General features: G+C 39.7%; 1 protein-coding gene across 3 annotated transcripts in view; it reads right to left on the bottom strand.

Annotated features, from left to right (window-relative positions):
• Positions 1-15,486, bottom strand: part of LOC107091597 (SAM and SH3 domain-containing protein 1-like) — a 97,243-nt gene that overhangs the window by 5,486 nt on the left and 76,271 nt on the right. For all 3 annotated transcript variants that reach the window (XM_015385607.1, XM_015385604.1, XM_015385605.1), the window contains 14 exons: positions 13,364-13,414; positions 12,915-12,964; positions 10,882-10,922; positions 10,695-10,778; positions 10,502-10,614; positions 9,621-9,713; positions 8,586-8,715; positions 5,936-6,312; positions 5,171-5,245; positions 3,905-4,048; positions 3,693-3,825; positions 3,264-3,433; positions 2,982-3,185; positions 526-676 (listed from right to left, as the gene is read on the bottom strand). In XM_015385607.1, the coding sequence (XP_015241093.1) occupies positions 526-676; positions 2,982-3,185; positions 3,264-3,433; positions 3,693-3,825; positions 3,905-4,048; positions 5,171-5,245; positions 5,936-6,312; positions 8,586-8,715; positions 9,621-9,713; positions 10,502-10,614; positions 10,695-10,778; positions 10,882-10,922; positions 12,915-12,964; positions 13,364-13,414 (1,816 nt within the window). The remainder of the gene's footprint in view (positions 1-525; positions 677-2,981; positions 3,186-3,263; positions 3,434-3,692; positions 3,826-3,904; positions 4,049-5,170; positions 5,246-5,935; positions 6,313-8,585; positions 8,716-9,620; positions 9,714-10,501; positions 10,615-10,694; positions 10,779-10,881; positions 10,923-12,914; positions 12,965-13,363; positions 13,415-15,486) is intronic.

The following is a 15,486-nucleotide window of genomic DNA, read 5'->3' as shown; positions in this document are numbered from 1 at the left end:
TATTAGATTTTTTTCCTGCTTCACAAAGGTAGGCAGCAGCTTGACATGAAGCCATGATGGCAATTATTTTATATTATTATGTTATTGTATCGGCTGATACTGCACAACCAGGTATCGGGGCCAAAAAATGGCATCGGCGCAACACTATTTTTAAGTAATTTTGAGTGATAAATAATTTTTTTTTGCGATCATTGCACTTGCCCGGCGGGCAAATTCAATGAAATTTGTACTCCCCCAACAATAAAAACTACTTGTCCTGGGAGATCGGGCGATGGTTAACATCGAGCCCTGCATTTATATTTGAATTCATCTTGGGATCCTATAGAGTTTTATACCTACTTGTATTTTCAGACTATTAAAGATCACTGATTAAAGAAAGAAGTTGAATTCATGGATGCATGCAACTATGAGGCAAAGAATGAACTCAGAGAAAATATGTTCTCCGCCCATCTTATTTTCCCCATCGATCTATCCACAGCCGAACTGCTGCCAGTTTCTATACTTCTCCGGCCCAAAAAGACTCACCTTCATACTCCTGGAGCAGCTCCACAGCAGTGAGCAGCACTGCTCTGTGCTGCGGGTCCGTGATGTTCAGCTCATCCAGGTCCTCCTCTTCCAGCAGCTGGAACGTGTCAAGATCCTCGTAGCCATTAAAAAGGAAGGTGGGGAGATGCTCCTGTTGAGAACCGAGGAGAGACAGACATGATTTTATAAATCAACAAGTGTAGAAAAATAACAATATAAAAAAAATTAGAGTCTGGCTACATCGGACTGTATGTGTTTCTAAAGGGACATTTCTTTTCCATTGCCTCAAATTGATAGTGGCATTTAAATGTGTTATTTTTTGTGTCTTATTATCTCCACTATTAATCAGATACATTTTCATAGGCGAATAATATTATATTAGTTCATATATAAGGCTGGACACCCGTTTTTGAAACGCCATGACAGTCTGCCATCTTGAAAGTAGAGCTGCTGAAGGATAAAGACGTTCTTTCAACACATTACACAGGAATTGCTGCATGTTTCTCCATTGCTGGCAGTGCAGTGTGATTGAGAGGCGGCGGTGAAGATCATTTGGAGACGCTAACCCAAAAAACAGAGTCTGCAGCTCTATGCAGGACCATGCATCTGCAGCAGCAGCATAAGAAATGATTTCAGCATCCAGAAGGAGGCGAAAAGGAGAACTTAAACAGCAAAACTAGAGGCAAAAAAATAAACAAACGGGGGTCATCATCATCAGGTAAGCTTTCTCCAGGTGGAAGGCGCTAATAAAGGAGAGCAATTTTAAAAGGGATGCTGAAGTTGCCATGTTTCTCCTTAAAAAGTAAGTGAACTGTACTAATACAAAATTAGAGTAAACTGAACTTTTTTTCCATTCGGTTAAATTATAGAAAACAACAGTAGATCCTGTAAACATAAACCAATCTTGTTGCTACAGAATTGTAGGTTTATGTGGGTTTAGCGGCTTTCAAAGCTGTGGTGAACATTGGCCTTTTGTCACAGTAAATACAGGCTTGTAGAGACTTCCTTTCACTTCGGATGACATGGTTACATCTGTATTGTTGAGACACAGCAGCCTCTGTTGCCCTGATACGTGTTTGAGGCAGTGATGAACTAGGGGTTAGTCTTCACTTCATTGAAATACGGTACCTCCTTTTTACTGCTAGACGGCATTTTTATAGGGATATTGTGTCAGAATTACTGCCAGCTTTCACTATTATGACCTGTTCATATTGTTTATCTTGTAGGTTGCTGCTGTGATAAAATAAAACCAACTTTTCTTCTTTTTATTACACAACGATTAACTTTTTGTGATGCACTTCGCTCTCAATCTGCAGGTTTACTAGTGGTTCCTAGAGGCTGGCAGGGTGTTAAAAGAGACGCCACATGGAATGGCTAAAAGAAGCTATTTTACATTTCATTTTTTACGTTTTCAAGATTCTGTAAATATCAGGTGGCTCATTTATTATGAAATAAAGCCTTAAACTGAACAAGCTCAAGTTGTAGAAGTAGAAAACAGCCGTTTCCTGCAATTTGAAATCCGTTTGTTCAGGGGTGAAAGTATGGTCTGGTACTGGTAAAAGTAGAATGGGAGGCAGATCTTTTAGTTCTCAGGCTCCTCTCCTGTGGAACCAACTACCAGTTTTAGTCCGTGAGGCAGACACCCTGTCTACTTTTAAGGCTAGGCTTAAAACTTTCCTTTTTGATAAAGCTTCTAGTTAGAGTGGCTCAGGTTATCCTGAGCTATCTCTATAGTTATGCTGCTATAGGCTTAGACTGCTGGAGGACATAGGGACCCCTTTTTCTCCACCCACTCTGCAGAATCTGTTAGTTCAATCTCTAACGTTCTGCTCTCTCTGCTTTTTCTCATAGTAGCTTCATCTGGTCTGTTCCTGTTTGGCTGTGACTCCATCCTGGAGAGAAATATCAGCTGTGCTGCTGCCATCAACACCTTTGCTTATAGATGTTCAAGATTGGTTTGTTTTCCAGTGTAGTCCTGTTTCTCTGACTGTGACTAACTGGATGTGCTCTCTTCATCCTCTGACATGGGAGCTGGCTCGGAGCTCGTCTGCCTGGCTGTGTGTTTCCTGGACGGGGCCGCCTGTGGAGCTGGTTGACAGTTGCCTTTTGTATCTATGCTTCTTTTTCTATGTCTATGACACACAGAGTCTGGTTCTGCTGGAGGTTTCTTCCTGTTAAAAGGGAGTTTTTCCTCTCCACTGTCGCTACAAGCATGTTTAGTGTGAGGGATTGCTGAAGAGTCAATGAGTCGATGCAAACAATTGATTTTCCTTAGATATAAAAGTTTGAATCAGTTTGATTGTATGATCTGGTTGAACTGTAAAGTGCCTTGAGATGACGTGTTGTTATTTGGCGCTATAGAAATAAACTGAATTGAATATAGTTCATCTTTATCAACAAAGAATTCAATGTTTTTTCTTCTTAGTGCCTTTAAAACGATGATCTCTGATGTCTACCTTCAGATTAATGCGCTCAAGCAGCTCCTCCACAGAAGTCGGTTTGGGCTGCCTGGCCTTCCTCCTCCTGCGTGTCTTTTTGGCCTTCACCTCCTCATTCAGAACGTCCACATATATAAACTTGAAGGTTCCCACTTTACCGTTGAGCATTCCCATCCAGGTGCCCATCGGGGGTTTACTGATGATGTCGATCACATCTCCACACTGTTTAAGGAGATTTTGGAATGAGCCTTTTTAAAGACATACAAGGCGTTCATGCATGTGTGATTTAAAGCAGGGCACCTTCAGTTTGAGGGAGTCAGTGTCGTAGGGACTCGGTGTGAACTCTGTATGAACCAGTGCACGTCCACAGAAAGGTCCACGGTAAGGCAGCTCATCTTCTTCCCCATCCTCAGACTTCACGCTCTCTCTGTTGCTGTTAGACGAGTCAGTGGTGCCGACCGTCTGGCCGCCTATGCAAATAAAAGAAAATAAGATCTCTAAGTATCTGTCAAACATTTCCTGCTTTCCAACCACAATGAAACGGTGGAAGTAACCATTTTCAACAGCTAAACATAATGAAAACCAGAACGTTTAGACTGTTTCAAAGGGCATTTCGATTCCTTCAATGCCTGGACGATAAAAATCACATCTGGTGCTTCACAGCAAAGTTAAAATAAATTCTGCAAACAATTCCTACCTAAAACCACAACAGAGAAGCTGCTGACTTACTCATGGAGCTCTGCCCACTGAGGGAGCTCCTCAGACTCTCCACAGATCCTCCTGGCTTCAGCTTGGGCTTCTCCAAGGAGTCAGAGCTCATCTGAGGCGATTGAGGGCAGCTGGCTACGCGGTCTGGACTCGACTGGTACAGAGAAAAACAACAAGTTATTAACAGCGTTTTTCAGCAGGTAAAATAATCAGCAAAGCTCCACCCACCATACCTGCTCAGAGGGAGAGCTCTGGTATCTCTTGGATATGTGTTTTCTCATGGTTTCCCTCACAGACTTGACTTTTTTACCCAGAGAAATCCGAGACATTGAAGGAGACCTGACTTCGCCTCTCGACCCACTCTCTCCATCTTTTGTCTGGTTTAAAACAACAGAGAGGGGTGAAAAACAAGTATAACAAGCTTTTAGGGATGCACCATATAATCGGCCCCCTATCGGTATCGGCCTTAAAACTGAATATCGGACATCGGCCACCCCACCGATATTTAACCCGATATTTGATCAGCTTCTGAGTTTCTGAAGTCTTAAAAACAAAAAAAAAAAAAAAAAAAATACTTCTTCTTCTTCCTCAAAAACTTCTTTTTTACAGACTTAAAAACTTCTAAAGACGAGGGAAAAAATATTGATACATTAAAATATCCCAATATCTTCATATGCTGATATATTGCCATTTAAAAACACCATATCAATCTCTTTTACTAATGAAATATTGCTATATGTCATCGTTATGCTACGAAATCCCCCGAAAATTCACGAAATGTTGCCATATTTTTATATGTTGATATATTGACGCGGTATCGATCTATTTTACTAACAAAATCTCACAAGAATTTGCAAAATATCACGAGAGTTTGTAACAGAACGATGAAATTTCACGGGATTTTGAAAGTAAAATAGATCTATACCGCGTTTTTAAAAATCAATTTGATATCAGCATATGAAAATATATTTGAGTATATTATTTTTCAAAGTGTCAGAAATGGATAACAAAACTGCTATTTTCAATGACTACTTATTTTTGTCCAGCTTTAACATCGGTATCGATATCGGTTATCGGCTACATGAGTTTTAGAAAATATCGGCATATCGAATATCGGCCAAAATCCCAATATCGTGCATCCCTACAAGCTTTCACACCATAAATTTCATAATTTCCAAATTTTCCACCATAAACTTGTGGATTTATTTATTTTTCTTATTGGTAATATATGTGCCTTTAGAAAGACTGTAGAAAATGTATCCAAGTTAACCTGATGATATATAGTGGAATTTGTGAACTACATTATATCTCCTGTTCGACAGAAAGGTTGAGTAAAAAGGACTAATTAGAACATTCCCATTTACTCTGGTAATCAAATCCAAAAATAATCAAATTCAAGTTAAATTGAATCCAGACTAATGAGGATTGTGGTTTTAACACATGGAACAAAATCATTGAATTCATTCGATTGGTTAAAAATCAGCAATATTTTAACATACAGTGTTGTCATTGTCCGAAGTGGCTGCTTGAAGTGAGCGACTCATCAGGTCAAATCCACCAAAGCTGCAGGCTCTCTACAAGAAACACCATGTAGAAACAGTGAAGGTTAGACCAATTAAAAATCAGTGCAAATAAACGCAGCATTTAACCTACAAGCAGAAACTGGAGGAAACACAGAACCGTGTTACATGAGAACAGGAATTCTCAGTTTAATCTAGTTTATTATCATCTATAAAATATGTAGAGCAATGCTCAAGTACAATCAACCTATTTGATCCCTTAGAAGGCTGGAAAATTGTAATTTTAAAAGGTAAATTAGATCTATAAATACAACTTAATTTGTCTCCTTTTTTAAGATTCAATATTTTTTTATAAGCCATTTGTGACACACTGCAGTCCAGAATCAGTAATTTATACAAAAAAATCAAATGGAAAAGATTATATCTTACAATTACTTTTTTTAAAATGTTCTTTAAAGTTATTGGTTTTATTGAGTCAGACAACTTTGATTTGATGAAAGAAAACTAAATAAAAAATCAAATTATAGATAATTTCCTGGGGATTAAAGCTGTAGCAGTTGGACTCTAAGGCCACACCTTTACAAAAAAAATCCTCACAAAAAAAAAAAACGTTTGTAATAAAACTCCTCTGGAATTACAAGGTAGATTTATTTATTTTTTTTTAAGTTGAAAATCTTTTAACCACATGGTCACATGTTCAAAGTATTGTATCACTAAAAAGCATGTATTTCTCCCAGGACTTACTCCATGAAGGCTCAGCGAGGCCAGAGCGCGGTGACGGAGCTCTCCTTCGGTCACAGAGCGCGCCATTTTGGGCTCCTCTTCGCTGCACCCCTCTGCGTCAGAGAAGGAGGAGCCCTCCGCCGCCTCCCGCACCTCCTCTACCGCACCGGCGTCCTGGTGAACGGGGCTCCCGCCGACCTTTCCACAGGCCTGGAGCATCTTCTGGCTGCTGCATGTCTCCAGACTGCTGGAGGAATGGGAGGTGGTCAGGCTGTCGGAGTCCCTGTCAGGGGTGAGTTGCTTCTGCAAAGCTGAAGCCAAGGAGTCCAAGGGGCCGACCGGAGGCGTCCTCAGCACACCTGAATGCGGGGACTGGCTTCCATCAGCACCTAGGCTCTCTGGGAAGGCAAAAATATAAAATTTACTATAATAGCAATTTATGTGGATTTGGCAAAAATATTAACGTCTATGTTCTGTTCACTCAATATTAAAATCACCCAGAAATATCCCTTATCTAAGCACCTTCTGGTTCACAGCTTTTTGTGATGTTACAGCTGCTATCCTCAGCAGAGTTTAATAGGATTTAATGTGACAGAGCAGTTTGTACTCAGACCCTCCGATACCCCTAAATATAATCCACTAGAATCAACATCAGTGACTAAACAGCTTTATGAAGCACAGAAAAAACAAACAATTAAGATGGGTCCGGAATAAAAATTTTAAGTTTAAAGCAGGGTTAGGTTATTAAAAACACCTCACAGAGTGACAGTGTGGCACAATTGCAAACCTACCAAGACTAGGCCTGTCACAATAAGCAAAGAATGGAGGCAGATCTTTTAGTTATCAGGCTCCTCTCCTGTGGAACCAACTACCAGTTTTAGTCCGTGAGGCAGACACCCTGTCTACTTTTAAGGCTAGGCTTAAAACTTTCCTTTTTGATAAAGCTTCTAGTTAGAGTGGCTCAGGTTATCCTGATCTATCTCTATAGTTCTGCTGCTATAGGCTTAGACTGCTGGAGGACATAGGGACCCCTTTTTCTCCACCCACCCTGCAGAATCTGTTAGTTCAATCTCTAACGTTCTGCTCTCTCTGCTTTTTCTCATAGTAGCTTCATCTGGTCTGTTCCTGTTTGGCTGTGACTCCATCCTGGAGAGAAATATCAGCTGTGCTGCTGCCATCAACACCTTTGTTTATAGACGTTGGAGCTTGGCCTGTTTTCCAGTGTAGTCCTGTTTCTCTGACTGTGACTAACTGGATGTGCTCCCTTTCATCCTCTGACGTGGGAGCTGACTCGGAGCTCGTCTCGTGCCATAAAAATGGAAATAGTGCAAACCACTAGAGGGACTCGAACAATGAACAAACCATATCGGACCAGACCTTCTGTAGAAACAGAAAGTCCAGCTTTAATGCAGGATTTTTTTTTTAAAGAAAGATGAAGGAGAGAAAGGAAAGGTTTGTTATCTTTCATTTCATTTTCAAACACATAGTGCTACAGTATTATGGAATAACAGCATAGTTATGTAACCCTCTCGTCTGATGAGGCTTGTTTGACTCCCTCTAGTGGGCTGGAGCACTTCCATCTTGTAGTGAGTTTGCTGCTCTGTTTACTATTTTCATCAATACATCCAGCAAAGAGGTTATATTATTAGGGAGAGTTTGTGATTCTCTCTTTTTACAGGATAACTTGAAGAGTTATGAACAAATTTTAATGATATTTTTCAAAGGGGAAGGTCTTGTGTCGGGAAACAATTCATAAAAATTTCTCAATGATCCAGATCCTGTGCGAGTTACAGCTGTAGGTTTAAATCACAGTATGGGGGGAATATTAGCCGCTTGGTGGAGGTTTGTGCTCTGAGTGCTTTTCTAATTTTCTTCCTGTGATTGCAGCATTTTGTCTGCAGTTGCGGTATTATTTTTTTTTTTGTGTTTTTTTGCTGATTGCAGTTTTTTTGCCTCTTTTTAGTGATTGCAGCATTTTTTGTTTGAAGCATATTTTTTAATTGCATCACAAGTTTTAGCTGGTCGAATCGTCGTTTACCGTAATAAAGATTTAACACTGCATAGCATTTAAAAAATAATGGTTAATTTGCAGCTGACATAAATTATTTCTACTTACTTACTAAAAAATCTGTTCACATCAGTTTTTCAAGGCTCATGCATTTATTGATAAACACCAAAATGAAACGTTTATATCTCCAGAATAATCAGTGATTGTTTTAGTAACTATAATATCTCTGGAGGAGATTAAATCATTTAGTTCATATGAATGATGCTGTTTCTGGCAGGTATCCAATACTGCACATTAAGCTGAACCCACCAAAACTGTAGATAAACATGACGGTGGCAGCATGATTCTGTGGGGATGGTTTTTCTTTTTATCAGAACATTCAGGGAGGCTGGTCTGAAATGAACGGATGACTTTAAATTCAAAGCAGCTCTAAAAAAACCTGACACTGCAAAAAAACCTGAGATAGCTGAAGATGTTCACCTTCTAGTATTCCTGATTATAGCCCTTTATTATGTGTTAAAATGCTCTATTCAAGGTCCAAACCTACGTCCCACTGAGAATATGAAAAAAGTAATGAACTGACAAACCCTCTTGGGCTTTTCTGTTAAAAGAAGAAAGAAGAATGATGTAATAAAACGACATTGTAAACGTTTGGATCAGTACCATCAGCTCCGGTTCTTTTGGACTCATCTATTCGGATCAGTTTTTTCTTCACTTTCCGTGTGGAGTTGACCAGTTTGTGGAGCCTTTTGAAGGTTGGAGATTCCTCTTCGTTTTCAGACAGCTCAAGAGGCTGAACAAAAAGAAAGGTGAGATAAATATTTTATTTTTAAAACACTCAGTTAACACACACACACACAAAAAAAAAAAACCTAGTCTGATCAGACATTACGAAAAAAAACCCAAAGCATAACAGTGAAGGATGGTGACAAAATCGGCTGAGGTCATCGATATGTAAAAAAAAGAATCTACAAGCAACAGGATGTTTCTACTTGCTGCTACAGAGCATACCTGTGTATATATATGTTGTATGAAACCACAGCTGATATTACTGTGACTGATGGAGACCACATACCCAGATGCTACGTGTGAAAGCAAACTAAAATAAGATGTGAAAGAAGCGACGGCCACCTGCTGGGAAATAACCTGAGCCACTGTTTGAACTGGAGCATCAGTATTGTATCTGAACACGAACCGAGGGCAGCGTGTATAACCCAGAATACACATCTGGAGTCAAAATACAGCTGATTATAAACCAAAAGGTCAACGTGAGAGGAAATGAGCTAAAATAGTGAATCAAATTTATTAAAACAAGACAGGACGTTCAGACAAATCTAAAAATGCACTGTGAACCTAAGCCTCCCTAATCACCCCATCCAGGCACAAAAGAGCTTTGCCGTGCAGAACAGTGGCCCTGTGCTCAATCCACCCGCTAGCAGCACAATAGGGGGTTAGCGCTTTGACAGAGATGAATAGAGGTCCACCCGGAGCCCTGCAGTTGGGAAAGGGCCCCGAGCTGCAGAGCTTTAGAAAGGCCCCCGGTTCATCGCTGGGACATGGGCAGATCGAAAGAGGGGAAGCACTGTCAACAGCTCAGCCGCCTTGGCACCGGTAAACCAGAGGCCTCTGAAGCGCAACGCGCTGCCCGATTCAGCGTAAAAACTGTAACTAAGAGCCCAGTGGAGCGGAGAAACTCACAGTGCAGCTGGACAAGTCGTTTGAACTGGAACCAGAGGGATCTGGGGAATCACATCTGCTTGTGGGTCTGTTTAGGGTCTCAAACTCCTTCAGCTGCAAGAAATAAAATAAATCACCTTTAAAATCAAAACTGCTAGACAATGCAAGCTCTTTCTACACTTTAACAGCGGTAGAAAGGGGTCAAATAAAACAGACTTGGACACAACAAATGCATCTCAATTAATCTGAAGTTCAGTTTAATTCGTTCTTCGGTTTAAGATTAATTCAGCAGATGTATACATTTAAAGCTTATTTTCCTTCTAATTGTGATGATTATATGTATTATGGCTAATGAAAACATAACATTTCAACATGACAAAAAAACCTAACTATAAAAAACATATCTATTACAGAAAGTTTAGGCCCGGGTCATAGTGATACTGCTGATTGAACAGCTCCCATTCATAAAAAGCTTTAGGAACAGAATCTGGCTAATAACAGAGTCGTATGGTTTTCATTATTTATTTTTGTTACAGGAAAGTTGTGTGGAAGGAAAAAAACGGTGGAATAAAATGAGCACAAGCGGCAGAGATGTATGTTGAGTGAGTATTGTGCAGAATTTGGAGAAGATTGCAGGACTTAGGACACAGGCAAAAGTACCGATGCCTGCTTAATAACTATAGTATTACTGTGTTTTACCCAACAAAGAACCTATGGAGAATTTTAAAGAGCAAGAAAAGGAACAGCAGAACCAGCATTAAAGATGAGTTTAAAGCGATCAAAGCACCCCAGGCTTCCATGACGCCTCAGCAGAACCAAAAACTGCCGGATTGAATCATAACGTCAATCATTTCAGTTATAGATTTAAGAATAAAAATGTTTTAGAAACTATGACATCATACCCGGGCAAGAGCTTCCTCTATGGAGATCATGTTCTCCTTCACCATCATCATCAGCTGTATACGCTCTTCATCGCTCATCGTGATCTCGCTGGCGACGAAACCAACATCGTCACCTGAAATAAACGAGCACAGGGGTGAGAATCTGCATGTCACATAAACTGCGTAAACCCAAACTTGATTTTTATTTTTTTACCTTTTGTCTGACGCATCACCCCTTTCTGTGGCTTGCGGAAGCTCGGCCATAAAGACTTACTTTTTTTCTTCGTGTCCCATTTCGCTAAGAGAGACATACAATGTTTTTTAATGCTGAAGGAAAGGCATCAACTGAGAAAATCATTTAGGTTGGATGTGGAAAAAACTCCAGTGAAAGTTTAGTTTACCTCCCGATCCATCATCCGAGTTGGATTTGTTCACAGGAACCCTTAAAACAAATAAATAAGAACAATAGTGAGCTTAAAAATGTTTAAAATATAAATTCAAACATCCTAAATGGATCAGTACCTCCGATCCAAAAATATTCTCTTCATTCTCACTGCTCTTTCACCATTTCCCCCCCATCAGGTCTTTCAGTTTACTCGACTTCTCAGATTCACGAAAAGAAAGTCATTTAAAAAAAATAAAAAATAGGAAATCACAAAAGCGCACTGTGCCTCAAGACAACAGAACGATGGTGCAGGCAAATCAAACTGGTGAAAAACAAAAAACAGATGAAACAGACAGGCTGCTCTGGGCTGATGAACAGAGGTCAGAGCTCTGCAGCCATCGCTGGAACAATGGAGGCTTTTTCTCGTCTGCTCTGGGTTTTGTGGCAGCAGCAGCAGCATGAGCGTGGCCTCTGCATTCCCCGCACACTTTCACACTCCCTCTCTGTCTGCCTGTCTGTTGTGCATGACCGCTGGCTTCAGTCCCTCCCTCAGCTGACTTCTGTTGACTGTTTTCAGTGCATTTGTCTTCAAATAGATCAGACCTCTACTTGCTGAAGTATATTAGGCAACAAAAGGATGATGCAACATTTAATTACTTTAATATAAAGTTATATAGATATATTGCTTTAAATTGTGATAATGCTGAGTTATATTACACCGTGCTTTAGATGCTAAATATAAAAAGCTAAGCTATCATTGCAAAATCAATATGTGCTAAGTTGCAATGTTTGGTAGGCTGTTATATTTTAAGCAACTTGTAAAAGAACTCTGGCCAATTGCATTGGATGAACTCCTGATAAACAGAAATTAAAACTGAGAACCACATAGAGTAGGCAAAATAGATTCTACCTTCATTAATACCAACATCTATATCAGCATTAACTTATTATTGTGCAGCTTTCTATCATATAATTGTATATTAACACAGTTTAACAGCAGCTTTGCAGGTCGGTTCTAATTAGAGACGCATTGATCAGACTTTTAGGGCTGATTTAGAATCTCTAATTTTGTAAAGCTTTGATACCCGTTTTAGCAGAGTCTGATTTGTCATTAACAGATGAGCAGCCGGTTACTTAAATTAGAGGCAGAGGCTGCATCACACTATGTGTTTCAGAGAAAACACTCACTATAAAACCACAGTCAAAAATAGAAAACACAAAATGATTGAGGTGCCGACATGTTAAATGGGTTTGAGCATTTTAGAGATTTAGAAAATGATGAAAAAAAGAAATCCTAAAGATTTGCCTTACGTGAAAAATTCTGTGTACAAATTTGGAAAATTCTGCATGTTTTCCTGGACAGACAGTTGATACTGAGAAGAATAAACAGCAACTCAAAACTTTGCTCCCTTCCTTTTTGTCTTTTCTTCTACTTTTTGAAAAGCATTGAAAGTGAATCATTTAGATGTATACTTTTGTTGGGGAAAAAATTAACAAAAGTGGTTGTTTGAATTAAAATATAGTCAATTTTATAAACAGGGAAATATTGCATTATTTTCAACAATATGCTTGCAACCCACAAGGGGGCAGTATGAGTTTAAATGAAACATCAAACTTGAACAACAAATACTTTTTTTCATAAAACTGCATTGCCAACATAATTAAATGTCTAAAAACAATCATTTATCGGATTTTAGGTTAGTTCTCTGTAATACAATCCTCATAAATCTTTAGTTATGCTGCTTTAGCATTAGTCAGCACTTCTACTATTTTTTTATTCAGATGATTCAACTTTCTAATGACAAAATATGAGTAATCAATAAAACCCTTTGAAAGAAACAATGGAAGGAAGGAAGGAAGGAAGGAAGGAAGTGTGGAGGTTAAAGAGAAATGCTTTATGAGTGTGAGTGAGGGGGGGGGGGGTGTCACCAGGAAGGGGAGGAAACGCACATGGCCGACAAAGAGCAGGGAGGCTAACCTGCCCTCTGCCAAAAGATGGAGATCCAACCCATTTTTTCAGGGATAGAACAATCAGCATTTTTATTTTACCTTCTGTCAGTCTCTGTTATCAGTGAGCCACTGCCGAGTCCAAGAGATTCCTAAAGAGATGGGAAAGGAAAGACGCATTAATAGAGCTTTGCAAAGTTCCTTCTTTCCTGCAGCAGAGAATTTCAGGGCATTGGGAGATTATAGAAGCGTCATGTATGAACCAGCAGTGATCAGAAGCTGCAGACTCTAAAGGTCTTAAAACGAACTTCTCACATTCCAGCTAATTTTAGCACGTGTAAAGGATGTGAGGGGGAAAAAAAACCCTGTTTCAAGGACAGTGTTCTGCATCCCAGTGGGTCAGATGTTTCTTTGTGGCTTCTCACATTGCTTTACTCTGTGATAATCATGACCAAGCACCCTCTCATCCTCATATCGAGTCTGTCTGCTGACGCACAGCACAGGAAGCGGCCTCCTCCCGGGGTCTGACACGCTGCAGCCCGGACACTCACCTGGATCTGAGAGCGGAGGTGTGGTGATGCGGCCGCTGAGTCAACCTTTCCCTGAAAAACACAGCAGAGGCGGAGGACTAAATTGCAGCGTTGTCGTAAACAAATATTTGGCATAAAGTTCATCTGGTCTAAATGGCCAGTCAACATTTTTTAACACCGACGGCTGTTTAATCATCTCAGGCTTAACAGATGCTTTCAAAGCATTTTGTTTTAAATGTAACACGTTTGCAGCTGGTGTTAAAAAAAAGTGTTAGGTTTTAAACTGAGTGGTAAAGTTACAGTGGATTTATCACCTGAACATGTTTATAATTGTCATGAATTGAAATGAAAGTTAAACCATACAATCTAAAAGCAAAAAATTAACATCCATCAAAGTGTCAACAGTTCCAAATGAATCTAATCCACATGTACTAAAATGTGTTTTTATCTTATATCAACCTCAAGGCCAGTGGATAAGATACGGCCGCCGAGGCAATTCATCCGACCATTGAGCCAAAACTGCCTCATGTCGTAAAATAGCGGCATCAGTTTTTTTTTTAAGTGAGCGTGCCTAAAACCTCTAAACAAATTTGAGGAAAGTTATAAAATCAGAGCGCTCTGCTCTTTGCAAAGTTTCATCCGCACAGCTGTAACCTGCCCGTTTCAGGAGCTGATGATGCGGAAGAGCTGCAGATTGATGCTAAATATATATATACCCCTTATAAACAAAATAAATAAATAAATAACCACAGCATTTAAAGAGTAAAGACAGACACTAATATTTGGAGAAAATATTGGAAAATAGTAAAAATGCCAAACTGATTCAAGTTAGAATTCTCCTATAAGCAAAGTTGACCTTTTGGGCTTTTGCCTCCTCCCATCAGGGGTGTGCAAATCCAAACATTTATGACATCCCATGATTGGGCCCATAAAGATCACCGGGACTAACAGATTACGAACACAAAGAAACAATTGTTGCTCTTTGATGACTCCAGGCATTAAAAATGTTGGAAACAACTGTTTTGTAAATCTATAAGTGGTGCTGTGCTGTATGCTTGCAATCTGTGTCCTACGCTACCTACATTTTTCCTGCATTACTTTTTACTTTTATACTTTATGCAGTTTAAAAAAAAGGTACCTTTACACTTTAATAAGTTGATACTCTTACTTCTACAAAAGTGTTTTCAAACAGTAGGATTTGTACTTCTACTTGAGTAATAAACATTAATAATAAACAAATAGAAGGTCGTCTGCAGTAGGGAGAAACCGTGCAGAGTATAAATGCTGCAGAAGTTGCGTCGGCTAGTGATGGCGATTTCAGAGCCTCATGAACCAACAACATTAGATGGACCAGTTTGGATGCATTTGTTGCAGTTTTAAAGGATGACATCTGCTGGATTGCCATGAGAACGACCTTTGAGCAGCTGTCCTGACTGATGTCCGTGTCAGTGGCTGCTGGCCAATAGAGGGCGCTAGGGCATCGCCCCACCAGCCCAATGACCTTGATTAAGACATTAAATAAGAATTTTAGAAAAACGTAAATGAAATAATAAGATTTATATTTTATAATTTGTATTTACAAAAAATATTTCGAAATATATTCATATATATTTTTCAGATGTGCAAAATAAATATTCAATCTTCAACGACATGTAAAGCGTCATTTCGTTTTTCGTGATTGGTGACTTATATCCGCCATAGGGTGGAAAAATGTTTAGCCATTGACTCTCGTTAAAAGCTGTACATGCGCAGTAGCTCCTCTGCAGTACTGAGGTATAGGAGAGCTCAGGGCGCACCAAAGCTACGCCCTGAGGGGACAGGAACTGTCATCACAGATGTTGCGCGGTTGATTTACAGGCCGAGGTGTGGGAGGGAAGCAAACTTACCAAGAGAAGCTGGAGGTGAAAATGTTTGGACCTGATCAGCTGAACATCAAAATAATCAGCAGTACAAAGACAGATGGAGACGGTTCACTTGGTCTTTTTCCAGGACCTGGTTTAGGTCCCGTCCACACGAAGTCAAAACGAACATGAAACGCTAATATTTTCCAGAACGTTTGCCGTAAAGACGGAGACGTAAAATAAATGTGATCGTCCACACGAATGCATGAAAACGCTGCAAAATGTATGCCAGGCCTGTAAGTG

This window comes from Cyprinodon variegatus, unplaced genomic scaffold (assembly GCF_000732505.1).
Source record: "Cyprinodon variegatus isolate N-32 unplaced genomic scaffold, C_variegatus-1.0 Scaffold344, whole genome shotgun sequence".
Lineage (NCBI taxonomy): Eukaryota > Metazoa > Chordata > Actinopteri > Cyprinodontiformes > Cyprinodontidae > Cyprinodon > Cyprinodon variegatus.
Note: the sequence above shows the minus strand (reverse complement) of the source record. Positions and strands in the feature narration are given on the sequence as shown.